Source organism: Colias croceus, chromosome 19 (assembly GCF_905220415.1).
Source record: "Colias croceus chromosome 19, ilColCroc2.1".
Classification (NCBI taxonomy): Eukaryota; Metazoa; Arthropoda; class Insecta; order Lepidoptera; family Pieridae; genus Colias; species Colias croceus.
This window is the reverse complement of record NC_059555.1, coordinates 8,710,065-8,723,279: the sequence shown is the minus strand read 5'-3', so window position 1 is coordinate 8,723,279 and position 13,215 is coordinate 8,710,065. Positions and strand designations below refer to the sequence as shown.

The 13,215-nt window shown below is 33.1% G+C and overlaps 1 protein-coding gene across 2 annotated transcripts in view; it reads left to right on the top strand.

Moving 5' to 3' along the window:
* The first annotated feature begins 879 nt into the window (after nt 1-879).
* LOC123700343 (cholesterol transporter ABCA5-like) overlaps nt 880-13,215 on the top strand; it is a 49,791-nt gene continuing 37,455 nt past the window's right edge. For both annotated transcript variants that reach the window (XM_045647529.1, XM_045647528.1), the window contains exon 1: nt 880-1,110. In XM_045647529.1, the coding sequence (XP_045503485.1) occupies nt 1,040-1,110 (71 nt within the window). In that variant the 5' untranslated portion in view covers nt 880-1,039. The remainder of the gene's footprint in view (nt 1,111-13,215) is intronic.

Below are 13,215 nucleotides of genomic sequence, written 5' to 3'. Positions count from 1 at the left end.
ATTTTATTTATTAAAAAGGATACGAACTTTTTAAATTTTGGGTTTAAATTTCCCAGAAAATTCATTCGTTAAATCATCTTCGTGCCTTATTTCTTATTGGAATTATTTACGTATTTTAATTAAAATTTTCTTCAATAATTTATGTCGATTTTCTTCAAACAACTGAATTGATAGAAATTACGTTACTTCGCAAAACTTTGTTCTTAAGTCTGGAAATTCCTGGAAATCGGATAAATGAGGGAAGAAGTGGGAAGGGGGAAGGGATACTTAATTGATAAATAGTTTTTCTTTCTAAAAAAGTAAAGTAACAATTTTCCTATTAGTATGCTCAAGTATATATTCCTAAACGTGTGATTTAAATATGTTTAATCGTATGTTTTGTTTGACTTATTCAGTATTTTAATGCTATGTACATGACAAAGGAAACCTAAAAACAGATCCAAATTGGACTAAAACTATCGTCTGACGTCGTATTGCAGTGGTTGTAATGCGCATGCGTGAAAATGCTGCCATAGTATAAATGTAAATTATAACATTAAATAAAATAGATCACTTAACATGAATATGTATCTAGATATACTTTGTATTTTATTACCGTATGAAATTGAAAGCTACTGCTAGAAAATCAATAAAAACGTTCTCATGGCTGTTTTCCTTATAAACACTACTTTAAATAGCTTATTTTCATTAATTGTCATTTATAAAACAACGCAATAAAATTACAATTTAATATTCCTCTATGATTTAAAATGGGCTCTACCTTCATTATTAAAGGTAACAAATCCTTGATTCCCGGGAAAACGGCAAAGAAAATGCATCTAGCAACACCGCGCTACGTTTGGCGCGCGCGCGAAATGCCCCCACAAATCATCATGGCGGTCGTCCGGAGTGCGCTGCTCGCGTACGTTTAAACGCAATTATACACGCACCGTTCACATACCCGTCGTATTAAATGTGTTTTTCGTGTATAGAAAATGTTACAGTTGCAGTGTTAAGGGTTGTTTGATATTTATACAGTCGGTGTCTTATATAGTGTTGCATGAGTGACCATAATGGGGTGCTGGGTACGCGGGACGGACGCCATTCACCGGCCAGTACTGAACAGCTAACGTTAGTAATTTTATTAAATTAAGTACACACAATTCCCTATATTTTATCTGTATTTTTTGCGTTGTAGCAATGTTCGATTCTGTCTGTAGTGTTCGATAAAAAAAAATTGCAAGAAAAATTCTTACGTTCTTTTTTCAAATTTATTAAATACAGTTGAATTTTTAAACAGTTAAACGACTTATTAAAAAGTATCCCTATGGATTTTTTACTAAAAGAGATGCGTTTTTTTTATAAGAAAAATATTATAGCGTCTTCTTGCAATGAATTTTCCTCTTATGAGACTATAGCATGGAAAACTGGGCTTGGTTAAGGTTTTGTGGAGTTTCCGCACCCCAAAGAAAAACTACATACATTGGATATGACATTTTAACAAAGACTCTTGTAGACCTTGCAACTGACTTATCCATTGTCTTCGTCGCTCTATCGCATCTATTGAGCTAAAGATTATTATATATTTATAAAAAATAAATTATTAAAACTTCCTATAGTTGCTAGACTGAAAGTCTATTTGAGTAATTAAATAAATAAATTGAAAGTTTCTTTAAACTATAAAATGCCGGTTTCATGCGGATATTTTTCAAAATGGACGTTAAATACAGAAGCCGTGCCAAATGATACGACTATAACAAATAACAATAGATATTAAAATCTATAATTTTCATAAGCGGTTAGGTAGGTACGTATAAGAAAGACGTCTAGAAAAAATTTGTCTTTCAAAACCAAGTAAAGGACGTGTCACAAAAAATTGTATTATTTGTACAAATAAATAACAATAGATGACGCATGTTATTTTTTGTTGATAATTTAAATTATTAGAAGAAAATAATAAAAGCTGTAAATAATTTTACGTAGGTACCTTTTAGATAGTAAGTGATTCCCTGGCGAATATATTTTACCTATATATTATGTAGTTGCATTATTGCACATTACGTCTTTTATTTATATTTAAACGATTAGATGCCAAGTGTTTAGAGTACAGCAAAACGTTATGACATAGTACTAATTATCGAATTTTGCCGGCTGGATACTGGCCAAGTACCGACGCGACGCGACGCGCTACGTCACAGTGTTATGTAGAGATTTGGGAATCGTTATACGTAATACATATATATTTATATGTAGATGCCTTCTATGTGTATAAAATTCTCGTATCACGATGTTAGTTACTGCTGGACCGATTCTCTTGTTCTTCATACCTACTAATAGGTCAAACATCCTTGCTCATAATCTACTGCTTTTGTGGTACACTTTACCGAGATACTACATATTTTCAATTCATGTCAAGATGTGCTATCAATAATTTTTAACCACACTAAAAAATATAAATATAGAAAAACCGGCCAAGTGAGAATAAGAGTGTTCCGTATAAACCTGTTTTTTGATACTTTTCACAAGTTTTCTCTTATCTTTGCTAAAAGTCGTTGCTTCATACTAAATTTCAAGTTTCTCTATTCACGAGAAGAACCCCGGAGGTTTTGAATTTTGATTCCCTTACGAATGTCAAGATTTGCGAAAATTTGCAGCATAAGGTCCTATTAAGGTTACGTTTTTCTTTTGAGATTTAGAGCCATAAAAAGTAACAAAACTAGAAAACTTCGCAAGTTCTCCTAAAGCACAGCTTTTTGATAACTAGCTGCTCCGCGCGGTTTCACCCCCGTGGCTCCTCTCATGTTGGCCGTAGCGTGATGATATATAGGTAGACTTCCTCGATAAATCTAATACACCGAAAGAATTTTTCAAATCGGACCAGTAGTTCCCGAGATAAGCGCGTTCAAACAAATATTAGTATAGATGCGAAAGTATTGTTTCTTTCTTTATATCATAACAAGAAACTTGGATACATTGTTGCTTTATTATTCTCAATGTAGACGAAGATTGGATGCTAATAACAGACTATCAAGTATTTAATCACTTTTATAACACCAATTTTGTGAAAACGGATACATTTTTATAGGTCAAGGGTTTTCAATATAATTTATTACGAGGTTTTTTAGTATTAAAAAGATATTCGGCATCTCACTTCAGTATTAGGTTACTTAGGAAATTAGTCTTCTCAAATCTTTTCCGCAAATTAGTAAAATTTATGGTTGAAACCTGAATCAATAAATAAGATTTCAGCTTTAGGATTAAAAGCTACTATAGGATTAGTATTCCAAGCTATTATACACCTTGGGTAAAAGATAATATTGATTTAGACATTGCATTAGGTAGGTACTACGCAATCTCTGGACATAAATTGGTAGTGCAATTCTGTGTCTCTAAATAGAATTTAAAGAATGTGTCCTAAATTTAGATTAGATGTCGGAAGCGCTACAGAATATTTCTAATCTAGACTTATAGGTACTTATATTATTAATATTATAAAGCTTTAGAGTTTGTTTGTTTGAACGTGCTAATCTCAAGAACTACTGGTCTGATTTGAAAAATTATTTCACTGTTGGATAGCCTATTTATCGAGGAAGGATATAGCCTATATTTTATCATCACGCTAAGACCAACTGAAGCGGAGCCACGTGAGTGAAACCGCAGAGTGAAGCCAATATTTTATAAAGTAGAAACTTTTAAGGTTTCCGCATTACGATTCACGTAATTATTACAGGATTTAAATCAATGTCTATTTTTGTTCTGATACAAATATCTGGCAACATAATAATCACAGGCATTTGACATAATATTATCATTGCCATACGTTCCTATAATAAAACGGCCTTTTATTTGATTCAGCCCTAAATCATCTGAAAACCCAAGTGAATCAATTCAACAATATGTAGGTACCTACATAAGAAAGAAACACACATCTTCCAATCGATACAAAGTTTCGGTTCGTAAACCGTATTCAATACCTATAATCATAGACAACATTCCTAGAAACTATAACATACTAAATGACGCATAAAAACAATCTGAGTTCAATATTAATTATGATCTGCTAACGTTCGCGTTGGCAACCTGTGATTAAGAAACAATTACATATGCGACATAATTATCTTATATTGTTGACCACTTGTTGACCATAACATTAATTACTAGCTTTCCGCCCGCGACTTCATCCGCGTTTTCAATGAAAAACCCGCTTAGTTCCCGTTCCTATGGGATTTCCGGGATAAAAACTAACCTATGTCTTATTCTGGGTCTTCAGCTACCTTCTTCCCAAATTTCATTGTAATCGGTTCTGTAGTATTTGCGTGAAAGAGTAACAAACATCGCATCTTTTAATATTAGTAGGATTTCAAACGTGCAAAGACTGCCTAGTTTTGATACTTGAGTCTTTTTATACTAGTTAGAGCTTGTGGGTTATGACTTCGTATAGAGTTACGCTCGTTATTGATTCCCTTTGTCACACATTTCTCTGAATCGCGCAAGTGATATGTGTGTATTATGATATACTTCAACAGATAGTCGTATAGAGTGTAGGTGTGAGTAAAAGTTCATGTTTTAATAGCTGCAGAGGCTTTTGGTAGATCGGGTACGGAACTTAAGATACTACGCAAAATTTAGTTACTATTGGTGATAATTTTTCAGATAATAGTTCTACTCTTGACAAGACTGATTGACCCTTGAAAATTACTTTACCGAACTTGTAACCAATAAACAATTTTTTTTCCAAATTATTACAACACAGATATTAAGAACTCTTGTTGATCAGCTTGTGAACGATTGAATCAAACTTCTATTCATACAAGACTTCTTTCAAAAGCCCTTGAATCCTGAAACCACAATTACGAGTCGTAGTTTTTTCACAAATGGAAAACCAATCACTTAGCGGACGTAAGGTTTAATATAACTGATTCTTTTAAAATATATATTATTTCTTGGTATCGTTTATGAAATAGCTTGTGAAATAAAAATAATAAATAAATAGCTAGTCGACAAAATATAGATGGTTTTTTCAAGAACTGAAAAAATATATTTCTTTGACAGCAACGCAGATTAAAAAATATTTTAACATTAAAATTTTTAAACGAAATTCGAATCTTCTGAAAAGATTCAAGATGGCGGTCAGTAATAGCATTTTAAACAAGCCGGAAGGGTTTTAATAATTAATTAAACGTAATGGAAAAACCGCAAACTATGTGCACGTGTTTGCCCTCCGTCTTATAAATAGGGTGATATATTTTTAGCCAAGCACTTTGTACCGCTAATAATAATTGTCCAGAAATACGTTGCTCCAATGTTGATAATGTTTTCTTAGTGTTGTGTTGATGATAGTCTCTGAAAGAGAAAAGTAGGGACTTCACTTATGTGTGTTTGAGCACTATTATTTTATCTGTGTAGTTGGCTATTCACAATTTAATAGTAGCTAATGACTAAAATTCAGCCCAGAGACGTGGTGTTGTTAAATGAACGATAAATTGAAAGTAATATTTGTACTGTCTTTTACTCTATATTATGTAGCTACATACAGTACAGCTGTACTCTTCGGCCAATTATCTAGAGAAACAAATTACTTGTACCAGTGCTTCAAATTTTTGAAAATCAATTTCGTCAATATGCAAAAAGTTCGATTAAAACTTAAAAATTTTTTTTTTTTCGTTATGGTTTTTCAACGAATTAGTGATCTGATTATACTAGGATGGTCGAATATTTTTACTAATACCTGCACTCTACATAATTTGTTAAAACACTCAAAGATCTTGAGGAAATATGTAAACGTATATAATATAATATATACGTATATAATATAATATATAATATTATCTGTGACGTAAACGAAAGCAACACACTCTGATATATATAGAAAAAAAACAAACATTAAAAGTTGTATGGAGATTGTTTGATTTATCGTATTTATTTTCCATATCCGAATTGTATCATGATAAAGACATAATCCATTATAAAGATCTCATTGTACATTTCATTGAACAAGGTCTATAAGGTACAATCAATGATGTAAACTGAACCCTATTGCCATGGCATAGAGTTCAAAGTTGCATGTAATCAAACATAACATTAAATTAAGCTCTATTGCCATGGTGTAGAGTTCAAAATCGAATGTCATGTAACATTGCAAGCCTCAAGAGATGCAGTCAGTGGGTCAGAGAATTGGGACAGATGCCAAGTGATGGAAGTCTGGAAGCTTCTTCCGACGCCACCGTGTCTGTATGGGAAGGTCGGAGCCTATACTAGTCAATAATAGTTTGGTTTTAACGGAGTTAAGAAAGTTATTGGTGCGAAACCGTTGTTCAGAGAGACCTAAATGGTCAGTTATAGTCATCTAATAAGACCATGTATACCTATGAAAATACAGGAATTAAAAGCCAAAATATGTAGCCGAATGTTGTAAATATATAAACAGAACGCAGTACCAAATCTCAAAAATGCAGCCGAATTAAAAAACTCTCTTTTTATCCTTTAAAAATAAAAAGCCACGTAAAGTTATTATATGAAAGAATCCTGACTGCCATTCAAGTAGTATCTAATTGGGTCAGCTGTCATTTACCTTAAGCTGGCATTAACGCCTGAAGGATAATATCATTATTGAATAAAGAAAGGAATTATAATGACGCGTAATTAGTCGAATATAAAGAACAGTAGAATTGCTAGATCATTCTGGAAGTTTCCAGAAGTGTTTTTATTTACACATGATACGTTGAAGTTACATAACATTGGCTTTCATAAGGTTTCCACAGAATTCAGACAACTGGTGATCACGATCATTGGTTTGCATATTGAGTTGAATTTTGAAATTTCAATATGCATAAAGTACTAAATAGGAAAGGGAAAATTCTTCATTTATCATTGTATGTTTTGTTTTTTTGTTCCAAAGTATACTTCTATTTCTAAAATAGCACTAATTAAGGTATTTGAAATATGACAAGTCAATATATTTACTCTACATTGCCCAAAGAGAGCTCCTTCCACAACGGCCAGGTTTCCTCGCTTAATTAAGGTCAGATCTAACAGCCCTAAGCCCAGATTAACATTTTTAGGTACTACACCTTTACTAAATTATACACAGACTTCCACGAATCGTGTTAATCAAATAAAATGCAAACTCCTTTGAGTAATGAAAGCAAGCCACAAATCATTCGGGCCACACCTCAGCTCTCTGTAATCAGTATCTAATTTTATCGGTCATTACGTCACCTGTCTTTCATTGCGTTGGGGTAACGACCCTATAGACTTGGGGTAACTGCATGTACTTTGAAGGGATATAGACATAAATGTTGAAAGTGTGTTAGGGACGAGGTGGTATTGATTGGTTTTGCACTTTTAGTTATCCTGTTTGCTGTATAGCATAATATTGTACATCGAAGGAGTATTTTGTTGGTGTACTAGGTTAGCGAGAATTTAGAAGCCTAAATGAATTACACTATAGTAATCTGATTTTAAAGCTCCCAGAAAATACTACATTTCAGAATGATTATTATTAACGATTTCTATGAAAAATGTATCAGGATATTAACTCCTGGCAAAATATTTTATTGACTGGTCTGAGTAGTGGGTCTTCTTCTCGTACTCGTCCCGAGTATTACTTCCACGTATCGCATCGCAGTGATTCTCAGAAAACTAGCAAAATACATGACCAAGGTTTATCAATGGAACCCCGAAAAAGCTACAAACCATCTCACAAAACATGCACCTTAGAATCTAAGGCTTATTACTTTTACTTTACTTACTTTCGCATTTATAATATTAGTATGGATTGTACCACCAGAATAGTAATTCATGATGTTACAATTTGCCATACTGCATTTCATGGCAGGCTAATGGTCAGTTGTGACGTCAGCAGCATTTGTCAATGCCACTGCAAGGTTGGTCTATCACCTGTATTGCAAATTAGAAGTTCGCATTATAAACTCATTTATGTAATGGTGAAAGTTTATAGAAAGTATTGAATTAAACAATAAAACCCTGGGGTATAAGACGTAACGGTAAGCATTCAAATACATTAAAATAAGGTTTTAATATTATAATCCTTAAATAAGGTAACTTTATTGTATACTATACTAATATTTTAAAGCTGAAGAGTTTGTTTATTTGAACGCGCTAATCTTGGGAACTATACTGGGACGATTTCAAAAATTCATCCGGTTTTAGATAGCCCATTCATCCAGGGAAGGCTATATCATTTCGCTATCGCTAGTAACTGACTGAATAGTAACTGAATTTTTATCACATTTTTTGAGGGTATGCAAACATGTCCAATAATAAAATGGCCAGGGAAGCCCCTTATGGTCGCGGAAGAATTCTAATCAATACCCGCGGCCCCATCATTAAAGCGGCTCGACGGAACACAGTGGGGTTTTAGTCGGTAAGAATCCGACATAACCCACGGCTCCTTCTCCGGGGGCCGTGGGTATCTTTGGAAGATTTCCCAACTATAAAAAAAAGGGAAGCCCCTTACTGTAATAACATAAAATTACTTTTATTACAAGGATTTATTAAAAGCTTGCTGAAAAATAATGCATTATCTTGATTGTTGTAGTAAGTAGTAGTAGGTTTTCAGAAACATTGGAATTATTATCTACCTGACTTCTCAGTTTAATAGATGATTAGAATCGGCATATTCACTCTGTTTTCCCAAAGTCGGTCTAAGATTATATGCATCCTGTTATTTATGTAAATTATCAATCACAGAGTGCAAAAATAAATATTATCGTAAAACATAATCCCCCTTTTTGGCACAGTCGGGTATATAGATCATCTTAACTCCATGTATAACGCAACAAGGTTATAGTATACGCAGAGAGAAGAGCCATCGGCGGCGCAGAAGTGTCGAACAAAGGTTCGGTTAGCTAACGAGGCTTATTTAACCGACTTTAAAAAATGAGGTTAAAGTGGAGTTTCGTTAGGTATTTTCCTCAGATTGTAGCAATATTTTTTTTGTTTTAGTAGTTTTGATTGAGAACTATCCGTATGATGAATATTGTATCTGCATCATATTAGAGTATATATTACGAGCTTTCCTTCCGCGGCTTCGCCCGCGTTTTCAAAGAAAAATCCGCAAAGTTCCCGTTCCCGACGGATTTCCTATCTTATTTATTAATCTCATTTACCGTCTATACGTGTGATAAATTTCATTGTAATCGGTTCAGTAGTATTTGCGTGAAAGAGTGACAAACATACACATGTAACTTCCATCCTCATAAACTTTCGCAAATTTATAATATACCTATCTAATATCTATATAAGTAGGATAGTGTCACGATTTCCTTTGGGTACGAAACAATTAAAACACACTCTAAATAAATACAATTCAGTAAACATCGTACTGTTACGGTAAAGTAAACCAAATTACCAAAAACATTATCTGATAAATAGAATGTGTTGAAAAATCTATATATATGTATATAAAACTCAAAGGTGACTGATATAGTGATCTATCAACGCACAGCCCAAACCACTGGACGTATCGGGCTGAAATTTGGCATGCAGGTAGATGTTAGGACGTAGGCATCCGCTAAGAAAGGATTTCCCGAAATTCTTGCGGGAACGGGGAAAAACGGGGATGCACGTACAAAGTCGTGGGCGGAAGCTAGTCGGCTTATATTAACTGAACATTGTTTATTTTTCTTAAGATATAAGTGATGATATCCGCATTGAAAATAGCACACGTTATTTTGCTGCAGTTAAAAAGCTCAATAAAATCAACACTTTAGACTCCTAATGAAGATCAATGATGAGAATTGTCTCCTAAACTAGCCGATTGGGAAAGTCGATTACAGCAAGAAAAATAGATAAGTAGAAGACAGAAATATCTTTATGTGTGTACGTATAGTTTAAAAACGTTTTATATTAAAAATAATATACTGGTGCAGTTATATCCGAAGGCTTCTAAAGTAATTAAACCCTGTTAGTTAGGAACTAATGGGTTCTGCCTTCTGTTATGTATGTCTATCCAATAATATCTAGGTTTCTAATTTCTATATATACATTTCATCTGTCATGTTTTCGTGATAAAAAGTAGCCTATCCTACAGCAAAATTCTAGAAAATCTATATATTTTTCCAAATCGATCGAATACCTAACTGACATTTTTTTGCCTTTTCGACATGTGAATTGATAAAAACTTCGAAAGACATTAGAAATTATCGCTTCTTTCAACATATTCATTTACTAGATCCAGCTATCCGCTTGACCTGTGACGTCACTAACGTTGTGCCCAGATAAAAAGTATCTAGTCTACTCCTAGACATAATATATTATCTGTACCAAATTTCACACAGGTCCGATCTTTCTGCAAAAGAGTAACAAAAATACATTATTATAAACATGAAACATCCGCCTTTATATGAGTACGCTTTGATTGTTACGAATCAATCTAAACCCCACAAAGTGTAAATTGTCGTTAATCTACAAGTTGAGATGACGTCACAATCTAGTAAGGTCATTCAAAGGTCACGGGGTGGATTTCAGTCCCAAGGGTTTAGGGTGTGAACTTCAAGGTACTACGGTATGCAGAATCTATGGCATTTTTTGAAGCTTGCTAATTTATCAAATGTTTCCTCGGTTATTCGCTAATGCATGTTATTAAATAGCTGTGTCGCGGACATAAGCAAATATTTGTTAGTTTTGTGTTATTTCGGCACTTAAGCTACGTCATTGCTAAGCATCATAAAAAATTGTTTAGTGGTTTACGTGAAAAAGAGCAACAAACATAGGTACGTTTATAATATTCGAAAGAAAGATAATATAAGAATAAATAATGGTATCAATCAAAGAAAGAAATCATAATTATTGAAATAAAATAATTAAGCTCTCAAATACAGTTATAACTTCTTCAATAAATGAATTATAGTTTAAACTTAATAAAAAAAGATAATTAAAATGAAAAGATTCGATTAAGTTTCATATTGATTCAATAGTTACTGAAAAATGATTAAAATGAAACAGATTTTGGACAGCTTTTAATTAAATGGAAAAAGAGCATTTAAAATAATTTCTCATTTCACGAGATACAGTTGCAGGAATCAACTAGTTGTGTAAATTTACAAATTCGATTGAATTTTCGGAAATGAACACAGATTTTAATTTATCTTTACCTACGATAAGCTGTATTTAACAATATTGTACACTATTTTACATATTCAATAACAATGCAAAGTATGCTTTGTTAAAAAAACAAATACAGACAAAACTTCAAACTTATAATGGAAATGGAAACTAAACTAACGAACTTCGTTTTAATGACCTTTTGATTTTATTTTCTGAATAATTTGTGTATCTCTCGTCATATACTATTAAAAAAAGAGCGTGTGTGCCGAACAAACGTATCAGAAGTGAAACTTCTTTGGCAAGATTCAGACACCAAAATCGTCGCCTTACTCCATGACGTAGGTAGGTACTCCATGACGCGACCTTGAAATTTTACTCTCAACGCGCAGAAGTTTCACTTCAATAACGTATTCTTAAAATAAGATGTAAACAATACAAGTGTGATATTATTAATATGGCTAATCAAGATCAACGGATGAGATATTGCTTATGAGCAAATGACGTCCTTTTTGGTCGCAATGAGGAAATGGCAAATCTTCGAGTGGCTAGAAGTGCAACGTTCAATTCGTTTTACATTACGATAGTTGGCAAAAATAACTGAATAGTTTTGAGAGCTCTGTGGTTTATGGGTGTCAAAATTGTTTTAGTACTTACTTACGTATTTACCTTCATAATTATCTGGGTAGTTCTTCAAGAAAAGATCTTAACAACTTGCATTTGACTTGCATATCCAGATTTATCTCTTCATCAAAATTCATTCAGAATTTCGTTGGTATGCATTTTTTTTATTTTAAAATGGATTTATTATACCATTTATAAGTGAATTAATGCAAAATGCAACTACATTTTTACACTTGAAAAATATGAATAACAATAGCTTATTTTAATTTCAAAAGATTTAGTTGGAAACCGCTTACTGTTTTAATAATTTTGCTACCTCACTCACATCACATTTGCTGCTTACTCACACACACACAATTATATAAATACACATTTACACACAGTATATATATACAATCTATTTTCTATACTAATATTATAAAGCTGAAGAGTTTGTTTGTTTAAACCGCTAATCTCAGGTATTACTTATCCGATTTTAAATATTTTTTTTTGGTGTAAGATAGCCCATTTATCGAGGAAGGCTAAGGCTATAAATTATCACGCTAAGATCAACAGGAGCGTCTACGCGGGTGAAACCGCGAAGCACAGCTAGTTCAATATATTTATTAAACAATTTGCATGTAGCTCCTATATCTAGACCTACTTATAATTAGAATAGCTATTAAGGTCTCGTTACGTGTGTTTATTTCATTAATATTCACGTATCTCGCTTTAATTGCGATTCCGGAATGAGTGTCGCATATTGAATTTTAATAAGCCCTTTGATAAACTGGGCACGTATACGTTGATTCAGCAATCTGTGCTAGAAATATTATTAAAATGACTAAACGTTTTATTCATAATACTAGGTGTTGGCCGTGACTTCGCTTGTGGTTACTAAGTTTTTCAATTCAATTGGCAGTAAAGCGACTTATTTTAACAAACTAAAGCGCCTTCAATTTGTCAGAACTAGACGAAATTTAAAATCGGACCAACTGGAAGTTGGAACGCACTAGCTTCCGAAAAATATGAACGAAAATCTGTACACACTGTCAAAAATTATAAGGTATCGTAACATTTTCGAAAAAATACTGTCCTCTTGAGAATCTCCTTTTTTGAAGTCGGTTGAAAAACAATCACATTAAGCAACATGTTTCAGGCACTAATCATAAAAAAGAAACTGTAGTCACACAGTCGTTGTCCTGTCGTATTAAAAAAAATATTATGGACGTTAAGTTTTCGTTCCAATTATCCGCGATATTTTGTGTCCTAATCAATGAAAGAACGAACTAATGTTTATTTACATAGATTATTAGATACCTTAGTTCAAAACTTTATTTTTTATCTTTTGGTTTTATGAATCTAAGGAGCGCCTCGTGATTGTTTTTTTCTATCTATATATATAAAACTCAAAGGTGACTGATATAGTGATCTATCAACGCACAGCCCAAACCGCTGGACTTATCGGGCTGAAATTTGGCATGCAGGTAGATGTTAGGACGTAGGCATCCGCTAAGAAAGGATTTCCCGAAATTCTTGCGGGAACGGGGAAAAACGGGGATGCAC